Raw genomic sequence first — 15,719 nt, 5'->3', positions numbered from 1 at the left:
ATATAAAAAAAAAGTCCACCACCCTGCTCTAGAAGCCAGTAAAGAATATCAGGTGCCCTCTCTACATCGATGCCTATGCCCACATGTGTTACTTTCCATAAACACTCAAGAGAACTAAAATCTATATAGTACTAATAAAAGCCTAGGTCAGTGATGGCGAACCTATGACACGCGTGTCAGAGGCAACACGTGAACTCATTTTTTTGGTTGATTTTTCTTTGTTAAATGGCATTTAAATATATAAAATAAATATCAAAAATATAAGTATTTGTTTTACTATGGTTGCAAATATCAAAAAATTTCTGTATGCGACACGGTACCAGAGTTAAGTTAGTGTTTTTCAAAATGCTGACACACCGAGCTCAAAAGGTTCACCATCACTGGCCTAGGTGGTCATCACGCCCTCACGATCCATCATCAGGGTGGGCGGGGCTTGACGCTGTGTGCACCGCGTGGGGTTGCGGGGGCAGGTCCTGGCGGCTGCTCCACGTGGCTTCTGCTGGGGTCGCCGCAGGGGCAGGACCCCCAGCTCTGGCCTACCTCTTTGGGGCAATCGATCGCGGGGCTCCTGCACTGTGAGAGGGCACAGGCCGGGCTGGGGGACACCCCCCCCCCCTCAGTGCATGAATTTCGTTCACCGGGCCACTAGTGTCAAATAAGAGCAAGAAAGCAAAGCCCCAAAGATTCCACACTACACTTCTTTATAGCATATTAGGTCTTATTTTTAATGTTCTAGAATATGGAACTTGGGGATATAATACATCCAATGGTATGATATTGTGCCTTTTTATTTTCAACACTTACAATAATAAATGCATTGATAAAAACACAGTCACAAATCAATATTGCCAATTCTGTATTTTAATCCTATTATAACAGGAATGATGGTACTTACCCCTGATATAAAGGCCCAGAAATACTCAGAATATAAGGGTCTTAAAAAAACTTTAATATCTTGAGGTTAAAATGTTAGATCCTAAACTATTCTGCTTGAGAAGGTAATGTGCTGTTTGCACCTTACATCATCAAATCCTTTGACACTATATTTAAGAAGACCTAACTTAGCAGTTATGGTCACAAAAGAGTAAAGTCACAGAATTCTAGAGCTAGATAATAAGAGAAAACTGTAATTTATCTCAAAGTTCTCAGGACGACAACCAGAAGCGCAGAAGGATTCAGGAAACACTGCCTTGGTGTTACTGACCCAGTGACTCCTTAAGACTGAATTTAAAGAATCAAAATATGAGGGAAGAAAGTTGTTCCCTCAGGCTCCAGTGACCTTGAATCCAATGAAATGATTCTGGTTTACTTGTTTACATGCATCTATAACTCCTTCAAGCCTCACTTTAAAATGAGAACTTGAGCCCAGCTGGCGTGGCTCAGTGGTTGAAGCATCGACCTATGAACCAGGAGGTCATGGTTTGCTTCCTGATCAGGGCACATGCCCAGGTTGGGGGCTTGATCCCCAGGAGGCAGCCAATCAATGATTCTCTCTGATCATTGATGTTTCTATCTTTCTCTCCCTTTCCCTTCCTCTTTGAAATCAATAACAATATGTAAAAAAAATTAAATTAAAAGGAGAATTGGACTTTCTCAGGATAAAGCCTGAAAGTCAGACAGGTTGTGAAAAGTCAGGGCATTTACACATCTACTCTACAAGGTAATAAGTAACCAGATCTATCACCTCAAATGCAAAAATGCAAATTTTAGTTGAGCTGGAGAGGGTGGGATTACAGGACTTGCAAGCCATATACACTCCCCCTTCAAAATCAAAGCATCATGCAGAAAACAGCATTCCGACAAAAAGTACAATGATGAGAAAAGAACTCATTAAGAGCTAAAAATAAACTCTAATTCACAATATGCATAAGGATTTAACAAAACAACAAAAAAAGGAAAACAAGATGTAAAACTGCATCTGCTAAGTTAACCATGGCCTCATGGAAATCACCAGCCCCCTTCCACAAACTGAAATCTGTAAAGTCTGGGATGACTGAAGAAAGCAAGGCTTTAAATGTTTTCAATGAATATTTCAACAGAAAGAAAACGAAGGGACAGCAATCTTTTTCCTACGTGCTCTGATCCGCGAACACAACAGGAATATTGGGCTTCTCACCAACCAAATATGCAGGCCCCTGCATTCCCCTAGTTGAACATCTTATTTTATGAACTCAGAATATTTAGTAAGAGGATTTACAATTTATATTAAAGGGGTATTAATCTTAAGGGAAAAGATGCCGTAAAAGTGAAAGCAAGCCCTCCAGTTAGTTTTTATCTAACCAATACCTCATGGCTCAATTTAACAACTTGCTGACCTTCCTGGACAATGAGGGTCCAATGGGGAAGCTGGGCTGAGAGTACCTTCATATTTTAAGTCAAGCTCGTTCATTCTGAATAACATTCGCACACCACCACACAGAGCAATATCTCCACACTCCTGAGCTCTAATTCACAGGGGTTAGTGTAATACCATTAATCATCCCCTGGGCTCCCAGATCCTGACTGGTACTTACTTCCTATTCCCACTTTGCAATCGCCCCTAGAAAACCAATTGCATTAGTCTAATCACCTAGAAAGCAAGGGGTAGAAAATTAACTTTGCATTCTTCCCACTTTATGAGAAACTGTAAGAATGCTAAGACAACAGATCTATAGAGTGTTCCCCCCAAAAAAGTATACACACACACTGTGAATAATTACAAAGGCTGTGTTTATTAAAACACATTTCATTTTCAAAATTGAGCCATCAGCTATTAAAGTATATGTATACATTTTTTGGGACACCCTGTACTTGAAGATTTTATCAAAAATCAGTTCTCCCACGCTGGCCGGGTGGCTCAGATGGTTAGAGCATCATTCCATACACCAAAAAGTTGCATGTTTAATTCCCAGTCAGGGCACATACTTAGGTTGCATGTTCGAGCCCCTTTTGGCACATGTACAGGAGGCAACCAATCAATGTTTCTCTCTCCCTCTCTCAAATCAATAAGCATATCCTCAGATGAGGACTGGGAAAAATATCAGTTTACCCAAGGAAAATAGTCTGCATTGTCACGTAGCTGACTGTTAACTGGTAAGAAGGGAAGAGCAGAGAGAGAGTACCACCGTGTGTCAGGCACTTCAGGAAAGAAACTCAAGCTCAGAGTCAAATAACTCATAACAGGCTATGTTACATGTTAGTGGCTAGGCTAGGATTTGAACCCAAGTGTAACATGTTCTTTCTAGGCTAAAACCTCTAAAATTAGTGCAATTTTAGGCCACCTCCCTAGCAGGAGAGAAGGTAGCAGGTGTTTTGTTTCAATGTTAATCCTGAGAACTTGATTCCAAGCTAAGCAAGTAATATAGGGGCTTGGAAAATCCTATTACCACTGCATTCAGGTCCATTGCACATGGGAAGATGTAAAAGAATGCTTATAAACAGTTTAAAAATTAAACAAGGCCATCATGCATTTTTTTTTCCTTGAAGGAGGCAAACAGAGTGAGAATTTTTGTTCTAATTTCGAACAATGTAGAGTGATCACCCTCCATTAGCTAACAATGACGTTGATGGGAGAGATTACTGAATGGTTAGAACACAAAAAGGTAGTTTTCACTGAGGATCTGTATAGGCACCGAAACTTGGAAGAGCTACCAATATGGCTTTACAGCTGAGCTGAGATCTCCTCAAAAAATACCTGATGACAGATACCATTACCAATAGAAGAGACATCCAATGGTGTCAAAACACTGACAATCTAAAACTTTAAGAAGCTAAACCAAAAACATGCTAAATGAGCCACCACAAAGGCCTGACAAATCAAATGACACAACTTAAATGCCCCCCAAAAAATTCTTTTAAGTTGACCTTTCTAGCTGGAAAGGCACACTTTCCACTGCTCTCAAAATTCAGTAGCAGCAGTGTACTCCACTGAAAGGCAATTAGCTTAGAACATGTGCAAAAGAAATGGCGAATTCTGATAGTATTTTGTTCAGGAAATATTTAAAGGGAAATGTTCCAATAGGTGCAAAATAGAAATGCTTTGCTCTAGTCATAATTTAGAAAGTTACAAAACTAAGGCTGGTGTGCTCAGGTAGTGTAATAAGTAGATAAGGGAGTAATAGAAAATAAAAATCATCCAAAGAAAAGCAGGTTTAATTGGGGAGATGGGGGGAGGGGGCGCGCCAGGAGAGGCAAGCAGGGTGGATTAAGTCAGTTTCATACTTGAGGAGAAACAGGATTTCAACATTCTACAGATTACAAAAGGAAGAAGAAATCCTCTACCAGAATTTAGTTGCTCTTCATCTTCTCCCATTAATTCACGATCTTTTTCTCATCCACATTTTTCAACCTTTACCAAGACAGCCAATAACTAATAAATTGAATATGGTTTCTATATAGTGCCAGCAATCTCCCAATACAAAGGTAAACAAGAACTAGAAAAAACAGTGTGGAAGGTCTGGAATAGCAAATAGCACACAAGCAGTCCTACCTTGCTAAATTTTAAGGGGGAAATCTTTACAGAAGAACTTCAGCTGTATTTTATTTTCTATGGATTATACATTACCAACGTTTGCGTTTCATGTCAAACTAATAAAGTCAGGGACGCTCAACAGTTGTTCCTAGTCAACTGGCAGGACAGGTACCAGTCATTCTAAAAACCCTAGTGACAAGGCCAAGAATGCACAGAATCCAAACTCTTAAACCTCATTTACACCCAATAGGCTCAACCTCTTCTTTCCCAGCAAATATTCTTAAAAAGCTGTTGGCATATGGGTAACTAGTTCTTGGGAGTTGTGATCCTTATTTCACTTCCTTCCGGTAGAATAAAATTTAAAGTCACACAGATATCAACATCAAGAAACCAGAGAAACAAAAAAATCCAAATGATTTACAAATTAACCAGGAATGGTTGTTTCAAGCATTTCTACATCCTCACAAATAGATGTTTTTTCTTCCCAGCAAGTAGCCATTAAAGGTTTCATTACCACAGAATATGCAAAGAAGAAAGTTTTCTGTGTAGTTTTGCTTACTGAGACACAATTTATTTCATGGTGAAGGGCTCCAGAATGTACCACCCCAAATAGGCCACGCTGGCATAAGGATTATTTTGAGCTGAAGTCAATTAAGAAGCAACAGATGCAGTAAGGGTGATCTGCCCTCTCCCTTTCCACCTAAAAGCAGGTCATAAATTTCCAGTGAATGAAGGAATCCCCTTTCCTCTACCAGGAAGAGAGAGCAACTCTCACCACCAAAGGTGGAGAGCCGACACCAAGACCCATACACAATCCTTGCTAAAATAGCCTGCTATCCTCCGTTACTTTCCACCATCTATGTATGTCCTGGTCACTTCCCCACAATTTACTGAGCTTTGGAGCCCAGACCCTCTCTCCTTCATAAAAATGGAATATAAGCCCCGTTCCTTGAGTTTCAATTATTTCCTGTGAACTCCAGTACACTTAAAATATTAATGAAAATATGTGCCTCTTCTCCTTTTAAACTATTCCCCTTAGTTTTACTGAGACAAAACTGACATATAACATTGTATTATCTGTCTTGTTAGGTTCAGTGACTGGGGGCCTGTGAACCAAGAGGGTAGAAAAAAAGTTTTTCAGCCTTAACAATGGTAAAAAACTGTATTTGCTTTCTTAAATTTTATAAATTTAAAATTTCATTGTCCTGAAATTTTTTTGTCTAAGTTAATCAACACTGACACTGAAAATTGTTCTCTGAAACACCCCAGTTCAAGGTTTGAGTAGGAATAATGAACCTAGAAGAAACAATTTTTAAAGTTTATGAAATGTTTCTATAGTGATAACATCAAACTTTTTAAACCGACTAATTAGTAATTACCTTTGAAAAAGACAAAGGTACAATGTAAAAATAATTAGGTTTTAAAAAAATACAAATTTCATTACTTACAAATGTAGCCACTAAATTCTAAAGACAGCCATACTCAAATGTACTCATCCCACAGTTAACACACCAGGGCCCTCAAAGCATTTATCCATGGAGCCAAGTTATCTTATTTCCTGAAGACCTGGCCACACACCACCCTTTCTGGCAAATTTCTAACTAAATAGTGCCCCAAGTCTGCAAAGTGAGATGTGTATTAGGCCACCAACCCCCCCACCCACTCACACTACTTTTTTCAACTACTGTTCTTCAGGAATCAAGATTCTTGACCTCTTGATACCATCTACAATGTCTAACAGTTGACGTTAAACTGTAACTGACACACACAACCACCTTTACAAATTGATGTCCATCAAAACAGCCTCATGCTCAGTATGATTGATTAACTGCATCACAGCAAACAAATGCTATTGACGTTGAAGTTAGGTATGAGACTGATAAAATACCACTTATCTGTTTCAATCCCAAGGAGCTATGACTGTGAGTTGAAAAGAGAAAGGGGGGATACCATGCCACTAAAATGAAGTTTAAAATCATATTATTCTGATAAAATAAACCAGGATCAAAAGTAACTTTAAGGTTGTCAAGAAGCAATACAGACATAACTTAACCCTAGCCGAGAACCTTCATACATTAAAAAAAAAAAAAAAAAGATTTTCTAAGGGGAAAAAAAGGGAGGCCAGTGTTACCATCCATGGTACTGCCAGTTCAGAAATAATCCACCTTGGCAAGGTGCCTCCTCAGGCCTCTTGTACTTTGTAGTTGGTTGGTTGATTTGGTCTTTGTTTTTCCCTTTGGTGTGAACACTTCTAGTTGGCAGCTGATGGGTCAGCATAGGACCCACCTCAAGCAATTCCTAGAGTAAGAGTAAAGCCATCACACCGAGATGGAAAAGAAAGAACACTCATTCCCTGAGGTCTTCACCGGACCATATTTCTCTACCTCTTTAGAAGAAAGGAAAAGTAACAACAGGATAAGCTATCCTGGAGTTTTTTTGTTTTTTGTTTTTTTTTTAAATATATTTTATTGATTTTTTTACAGAGAGGAAGGGAGAGAGATAGAGTTAGGAACATCAATGAGAGAGAAACATCGATCAGCTGCCTCCCGCACACTCCCCGCAACCCAGGTACATGCCCTTGACCGGAATCGAACCTGGGACCTCTCAGTCTGCAGGCCGATGCTCTATCCACTGAGCCAAACTGGTTAGGGCTATCCTGGAGTTTTCAAAACTAATTACACACACACACACACACACACACTCTTTCAGGGACAGGTAAGAGGTTCAATAAGGACACAGCCTCATGACTTTTAAACTCAAATCTCTAGCCCTGAAACCCAGGAATTAACTCATCGGCGACCACAGCTGTGGAGGAGCAGCACCTGAAACTTAGTTTGCCATAGAATGAGGCCCTGCAGTTATAACACCTCTCTCCCACAGCCAGGCAGAATTCAGGTAAATCCGGAAGTCAGTCTATGGTTGTATCTCTCTGCAAAATGGTTAGGGAAAAAAGTGGGTAACTCCCAGGTAACTGGAACATTCTACGCTCTACCTACAGAGATTCTGATGCAGTAGGTTGGGGCAAGGCCCAGGTACATGAATTTCTGGCAGCCATCCCACCGATTCCAATACAGGTATAACCCACAGACCATTCGTCAAAAGACTGAGTCCCCAAAGGGCTTGCTTGCCCATCATAATCACTTGGGGAGCTTTCTGACAAGATTCCCAAAGCCTCTAGAACAGCCATGGGCAAACTACGGCCCGCGGGGGCCCGGCCCATTTGAAATGAATAAAACAAACAAACAAAAAAAAGACTGTACCCTTTTATGTAATGATGTTTACTTTGAATTTATATTAGTTCACACAAACACTCCGTCCATGCTTTTGTTCGGGCCCTCCGGTCCAGTTTAAGAACCCATTGTGGCCCTCGAGTCAAAAAGTTTGCCCACCCCTGCTCTAGAATCTTTATTTTTAAAGATCAGAATGCAGCCAGATTTGGAACAACTGGACTAAATTATCCAAATTGACAACCATCCTATATAATAAAAGCCTAATATGCAAACTGTCCCCTCCGGAGTTTGACTGGGAGTTCGACCTCTCGCTATGGTGTGAGCTGACCACCAGGGGGTGGGCGTCGGCGACACAACCTGGCAGTGGGGCAGCAGTTGAAGCACTGCTAGCCCTGCTGGGCCCCGAGGAGAACAGGACCATGGTGGGACAGTGAGCAGGCGGCACCAGGCCAAAGCAGACAGTGACCAGCAGCAGCAACAGGGGCGGGAGGGACTGTCTGGCTCCCAGGTGCTAAGGGAGCCAGATAGGGGACCCGGCCCCAATCGATCACCCCACAGGTGGGATGGTAGAACAGGTGAGGGGGCAGCGCCAGGCCAAGGCGGGGTGCCAGGTGGGGCGGTGGGGCTGCAGGGCTGTGAAGCTGGGAGCATGAGCTGGGGCTGTGAGCCTGGGGGCGCAAGCTCGGGCCCAATCCCCGCAGGCCACCCCAAGGAACCCCACCCATGCATAAATTCATACACCGGGCCTCTAGTAGATTATAAAGTTTCTAGAGAGGCAAGAGTGATCTTCGTTTTATGGATCCCTCAGTCCTCGAATCTCAAAAATCTCCCATAGGCCTTCCAAAGGAGGCACACTCCCCACAAGGTGTTCCCCTCGTGTACAAGTTCTGTGTCTCACTATACATGCATCAGTTGCTCCTGCACTTCATTATTCAATGAAGCTCTGGCCTCCAAAGAGGCGAGGAGGAAACATTCCAGGAAAAAAACAAGAAAACCAGAATTCTGGTTCCTGCTCTACCACTTCATTGCCAGGTGGCCTTGGACTAGTCATTTCAAGAAGCCCGGGCCTTTTATCACCTGTCAAGTGAGAGAGTTGGCTGCAGTCACCTCAAGGGCTTCTCTGACTCTAAGGCTCTATTATTCATTCCTTGCATCATGAAATCCATTTCACTCCTCTAGAATGCAGCATCAGCAGGTGTCAAGGACTCTGAAGTGCATTTAACAACTCAAAGGGATGAACCCACATCAGCTAAGCTGTGCAAGCGGCAGCAGCTTCTCGTGATGAATGCCTATAGATGGGAAACAGAGGGAACATTAGGCTGGGACGAGCCCAGCGAGAGGGCCTGGGGAACAGCATAATGAATAGAATGTAGGCTACAGAGAAGACTGTTGTATTTGCTACTGAAGACGTGTCTTAATGTATTTCCCTAATCCTCGTTCTATCAAAATAGTGACATTAATTTGCTAACACCAACACAATTTGAAAATTACATACTTTCTTTTAGGACTCAGGAAAGAGGCCTACACTTTCCTAAGTAGTTATTTTTACACCTGAGGTTGTTTCCTAATTCAGCATTCTTTAAGGGAAGATTTAAGAAAAGTGAAAAGGAGGGATTTAAAATTTCTTTCCAAAAAGTTATCCCAGAGTTTCCTGACAAGAAAGACAATTAATGCTCACCCCCTACAAAATCAGAATACCAAGAGCTGGCCCAACAGCTCCCCAGGGAGAAGGGTAAATTGGATAGAGAGGGACCAAGGCACTCTGACCTGACCCTAACATGTGAACTGAGAGACTGCACCAACTGGCTAATGCCAAACACCACAGGGCAGGGTCCGAATCCCCACAAATTAAATTCATTCAAACACTTCTAGAGGAATGGTAATAATAGCTTCTCAGGAAGATATGCCCGCTTTGCAAAGTGCAACCATTAAAACCCGGTTTTAGAAATCTATCGTGTAGTAGACTATTTTGTTCAATACAAATAATTTACAGAAAATCAAAATTAAAAAAAAAAAAACCTAAGGTAATTTATGCTCGAAACTAAGGAAGTCAGACCATTCTGAACACGATTTTAACCCATCCGAAGGATGTCAATGGGCCAAATCAAAACAGGATTACTAGAAGAAGAGGTCCTTTGTATGTAGATTTGCTACCCAACTTTTTTAACTTACAGTTCATTTTCATCTTATGAAACATGCTCATATTTTACTGATGTGAAAAGTTCATGGAAGAATTGTCTGGTGACCAGTTAACAAATGACTTTGAAAGCTTTTATAGCAATATGTCCAGTGGAAATATAGTGTGTGTGTGTGGCGGGGGGGTCCACAGAATGAGTTCTGTGGTCAAAAAAGGCTGGGGAACTGTAAGTAACACCAGTTTCTCGTTACAGCAGGGTTTTAACAGTTTTAATGTGTTAATGATCTGCAGTGTGGATCTTCAATAGGAAACTGTGGGAGAGCAGAATTTCTCAATTTCAGTGAAAAGACAAGAGCAGTGGTGGGAGTAGGGGGGGGGGTGAGAGAAATGGACAAGTATTAATGCAGTTTGCCGTATTCATTCAAGCATCAAGTTTTTTAAACGGTAGAGACAGTTACTAAGCTGTCAAACCAGAAAACATATTTATTAACACAGCTTTCATACCATTTACCACACAGCCATCTATGTCAAAGAGGTTGCAAAATTCATATATAAAGGCTACTGTTTTGCTAAAAATAATAAAATAATAGTTATCATAACAGACATCTATAATAATAAAAGCGAAATATGCAAATGGACTGAACAACCGAACAGCAGAACGACCAACCGTCCAAATAACCTTCTGGATGACCACGCTATGACACACACTGGCACCAGGCCAGTGAAGGCGGGTGCGATGTGATTGGTCGAGGCGGAGGGAGGGGGAGAGGGGGCCTCCGCCATCACCCCATGATTGCCCCGCAGAGGCAGGTGTGCAGGGGCCGGCCAGTGATCACACCCCACGCCTGTTGCCTACAGAGGGAGGTAACAGGTGGAGGGTGGGGGGTGGGGGGGGAACAGCGCTGCACAGATGGCAAGCAGTGGCAGGGGCAGGGCCAGCTGCCGGCAGCCAGGGGAAGGAAAGCCTGATAGGCCCTGATCGCCGGCCAGGCCTAGGGACCCTACCCGAGGGGTCCCGGATTACGAGAGGGCACAGGCCGGGCTGAGGGACACCCCCCACCCCAGGTGATAGCTCTAAGAACTCACTTATCTTAGAGAGAATAAGCCCTATCTTTTTTTTTTTTTAAAGATATTTTTATTGATTTCAGAGAGGAAGGGAGAGGGGGAGAGAGAGATAGAAACATCAGTGATGAGAGAGAATCATCGATCGGCTGCCTCCTGCACACTCCCCCACTGGGGATCGAGCCCGTAACCTGGGCATGTAGTACCCCGACTGGGAATCGAAGGGTGACCTCCTGATTCATTCATTCAACCACCCACACCAGGTGGGCAAGCCGTGCTATCTTGATAGAAGAACAGTTAAAGCCATTTCAGGACAAGTCACAACTGCCCTCAGAAATTACCTAGTGTGGCTTGTCCTCTGCCCTCTACCTCATTTTACCAGGGGAAACCTGAAGCCAAGCGTTGACATGGCCAAGGTAACTGACTAACGTTCAGGCTCCAGGTCTGACATGTCATGCTGTCTTTAAGTATCTTTTACTCGCTTGGAATATTTAGTTTTATTTTTGTTATAAGCCAGGTAAACCAATTTGACACACATCATTACGCACATTTACCAACACTGTGAAAAAGCTACAGAGTACGTCTACACCAACTTCATACATCCTCAGTGTCTGAAGAGAACTCCTGCAGGAAGCACTAGCCCTTCTATCCAAGAGCATGCTCTGAATTGGATTCTGGCTTATTCCAAAAACTTAGTCAAATCTTACAAAAGACCAAGGAGATACCTAATATTCAAAATACCTAATATTCAAAATGTAGCATCCACCATTAAAGGCCAAATTACCCATCCTTTCATTCTTATCTTTAGAAGAGGAGCAATCCTTTCCTTGTCAAGGAACAAAACGTAAGATCTTGCAACGCTCAAATGGTATCAGTGCAAATATTTATACACTGACAATGTGAATATTACCACTTACTCTGTTCATATATGTTATACGCAGAAGGACTATACCGACTTAAGGGAAAGGACATTTAGAGAGGGTTTTTTCCCCTCTCCCAACACACTAGTTTCCTTATTATCTCACTGCTGAAATGCTAAGTCATGTAAGCTCAGGAAACTAAAAACCAAAGGTTAACATGATACTTGCTGTCCCAGACACATGCACGTTTAAAACATTTTTCAAAGATGTTATTATACAGTTCGGAGTATATAAAAGTCTAGTTATAATATAGATTGCCCATAAAACAGTGTTACGCTTTAAAAAAGGGAAATAAAATTCTTAAAAGTTTCACACAGGAAATAACTAGATGTGTAAAATGCAGGACAAGTAGTAAACTTATTTTCTCACACCTTGGAGCGCGGTCCTGCCTTTAACGATGAGTACATATATAAAACTGCATACCTGTTATTTTGTCTCTTACAAGCTTACAAGACTCTATCTCTCCGATGCTTCCAAAAAGACTCTTGAGCTCCTCCTGTGTCATGTTCTGCGGAAGGTAGTTGACTATCAGGTTGGTCTTGCTGTCCTCCGTGTTTCCAGAGTCCACTGGTGAGGAACAGTTGTTGTTGATGGTGGTTGGACCATTGGCTGTGTTATTGCAAGTTGGCCCATTAGACAGTTGTGTTTCCATGGCAGCAATTACCTGCTAAACACAGAGACAATAAGAAATGTCAGAATTCATATTTCACAAGCTATTAAAGATTCCACCCAAAAATTTAAACACAGTCGTTCCGCTGAAATAACAATAAAGCTTCAACCAAAAGTGCAACACCTATGCTGATTTTTACTTCATATTAAGCTATTAAGATAACAGTGATACTTACACATACATATTCCATACATGCACATATGCACAACTTAAATCTTAAACATTCTCTAGAACCACCTTCTGAGTCTACTCACATACCCTTACTCACCTGCAGTGTCCAGACTTCAGAAATTTTAGCACCAAAAGGCACAGAATTGAACCCTGACTAAAAAAAAAAACAACAAACTAGAAAATAAAAGGCTTAACATGCTACCAAAAACAAACCAAAAAAAATGTGCTACCTAACTTTGAAGAGGTTTTCAGTTAACCTAGGAATTTCAATATTCTAAAAACTGACAGACATCCATTAACTTAAAATGAAGAAGCAAAAGTACTTTAAAAATATAAATTTGTCAACATGTACTGTTTTGGTTACATATTGAAAATGGTTTTGATTGACAATATCTTATACCCCTTCTGTTGGTAAGAAATAAGAAAATATCAGATGTTATATACTAGGGTGTGAAAAGAATTTTTAGGATATCTTGGGAAAGAAGTATGAGTACTTATAGTGTATCTTGTAGAATCTAACTAGCCATTTTTGTCAACCTTGGCAGCTAAAGATCACCAACAAGGCAACTGAGCTGAAGCATCAAAATGAAATCCCCAAACAATTCAACATGGATATTGTGCCTTAAGTCTGACATTGAAAAAAAATAAATAAAACTATCCAGTCCACTAAAACAGCAGTGTAAATACATCAGCTTTTGCAAACAGACCAGCCCAAGGAATTTTCAATTGAGCACATAGCCTGTTGAAAATGCATCTATAAACTCCAAATGCAGCATCAACAGCAGAGTTGGGGAACTAGCCTCAAATTTTTCAGGCTACTTTAAAAAAATTTGGATCTAATTCCCTAAAAATCAATCCTCTGCTCTTTAAGCAACAGAGTCCTTCATAACCACAGCCCCAAATTTCCTAAAACCATCTTTCAACAGCTTTCTCCCCTGGATAGCCAAGATTGTAGGGGAATCCAAAAACCAAAGCATCACTGAAAAGATCACCATTCCTCTTGTTCATCCAATACACCGCTCATCTTACCAAAAAAAAAAAAAAAAAAACACTTCTCAAAAGTGACAACTCTGAATGGGTTGGATACTAGTTTTTGGGAAGTTTTAACATAAAAAAAGCAAAGAATCTGAGATAAAATTTAAAAAGCCAAGTAGAGGAAAAGGGTGTTACAGGAAAAGAGGGGGAAAAGGTATTAAAAAAAAAACCAAAAACATATTGCCTGGGAAAAACAAAAGGACACAAAGGTTCATAAGCAAATAGGAAGAAATCTCTGTTGCAAGAGATGTTTACAAAAGAAGGCAGCAGAGAACAGATTGAGACTGGCCAGACTGAGGCTGGCCACACGGGACAAGAATCAGTGCTATCATGATAAAAAAAAAAATAGGAGACAAAGCCAGAAGACCTAGGAAACATCAAACAGCCCATAGCCCCTCCACGACTTCATTTCCTTTTCTTTTCAAAGAAATGGGTCTTTATTCTACAAGCTGCAAGCTACATCCTAGGAAAAGTATTCTCAGGGAGTTGCTTAAAGGAATAAAGAAACCTGAATGGGGAAAAAAAAAATCTGACACAATTCAAGATGTGCATTTTATTATAATTAACAAATTTACGTGAAATTGAGAAAGGAGGTTTCAGGCTTCCTAATAAAGCATAACTGTTCCAATTTGCAGAACACTAGCTGCGGGTCACTTCCCACAGCATAATTTTTGTGGGATTAACCTTTGCCCAGCAGTTACGAAAACAATGAGCTGCAGGATGAGAGAGGCCAATTAAAACAACTCGCTATTCAAAAGTTAGGGTTATGCATGTGGAGAAACTAGATGAGCCCCAACTAGGAGATTTGGACTGAAGCTCACTGGGATGGCATTTGAAACATAAAGTGTTCACTGACTGAAATTAGCAGGATTTAGCAAGGACAACAAACACTCCTCACTTAATTGCACATTTATTTCCATGTTCAGGTGGCAAGAATGAGCTCCTAAGCCAACATTCAAGTGAACAGCTGCAGTAGGCTGTGTGCACTGAAAATTACAGCATCTCTCAGCTATAGGACCATCTGCTCGGAATAAAATGATACTAATGTGCTATATTTTACAAATAATGCATATTTCATTGATAGGCTCAACACAACTGTTCACAGAAGGCAAACTCTTTCAACAGTTACTGGGCAAATAATTTCCAGCCAGATTTACCATTTCAACAACTTTTGGGGGAGCGTCAGGAATTGTGAATGACTTCAAAAATTTAGTAACCAAAAAAATACATAGTAAACAGAATGTAAAGAATTACGGTAACTTAGTATTCAGACCATACCAAAACTTTTTTGTATTTTTTTTTTTTTAAAGAAAGCTTGTCACTCTTTTTCTTTGAGTCTGCGCTAAATCCTAATTTAGAATAGAAAAAGTCAGAGACAAAAGCATGGTTGTGATGCTGCATATACCACTGTGGTTAAAATTGCCATGGGCTTTAAGTCCTAATGATGGCCATACCGTCATCGGCGGAATGTAAGAGTAATTCGTATGCCAAATGAAAAGTTCAAGTGTTTGGTATGGCCTCAGCACTCCTGCAACATGCTTGAAAAAAGCAGCCTACAGAATTTAAGAAAAATCCCACAGACCCCAGTCCAAGGCTCTGCTGCCCACGAACCACTTCTAAGCAGAGAAGCCACATCACACAGTCTGACTGCCATGTTAGTTTGGAGTTGCCGTCTGCAATATGGACACAAAAAGTACCGTATGTTAGATGAGCAAGATAATGCAACAGATCAGTGTGTACAAAATTTACAGTGATTGCATTAATATTCCCAGCACGTCCATGCAGTGTGGCGTAATTGAATTTGAGGCAATTCCAATCTAATCTTTCCAAATTCATTTTAACATGTCGCTTTCTTGCACAAATTAAGCATTTTAAATTAAGAGCCTGATTTCAAAACAGTATTAACTAGTTACCTTGGCATCTATCCTAAAGAACTACCTTAAAAATGTATTTTAAATCGTAAAATGAAGAAAAGCACTGCATGCTGTCCTAACTCTTATGGATGTGGGAGAAGGGAGGAAATGTGAATGAAATTTTATAGTGA

At 40.9% G+C, this 15,719-nt stretch overlaps 1 protein-coding gene across 9 annotated transcripts in view; it reads right to left on the bottom strand.

The window, feature by feature from the left end:
* The window catches only part of ELAVL2 (ELAV like RNA binding protein 2), a 164,129-nt gene that overhangs the window by 62,980 nt on the left and 85,430 nt on the right, over positions 1-15,719 (bottom strand). For 6 of the 9 annotated variants that reach the window (XM_081103021.1, XM_081103023.1, XM_081103024.1 and 3 more), the window contains exons 2-3: positions 15,258-15,348; positions 12,223-12,466 (exon numbers count right to left, since the gene is read on the bottom strand). In XM_081103021.1, the coding sequence (XP_080959147.1) occupies positions 12,223-12,466; positions 15,258-15,329 (316 nt within the window). In that variant the 5' untranslated portion in view covers positions 15,330-15,348. The remainder of the gene's footprint in view (positions 1-12,222; positions 12,467-15,257; positions 15,349-15,719) is intronic. The other 3 variants (XM_081103025.1, XM_081103027.1, XM_081103026.1) reach the window with 1 other exon arrangement.

Source organism: Myotis nattereri (assembly GCF_964212035.1).
Source record: "Myotis nattereri genome assembly, chromosome: 12".
NCBI classification, from domain to species: Eukaryota; Metazoa; Chordata; class Mammalia; order Chiroptera; family Vespertilionidae; genus Myotis; species Myotis nattereri.
This window is presented reverse-complemented; position numbering and strand designations above follow the sequence as displayed.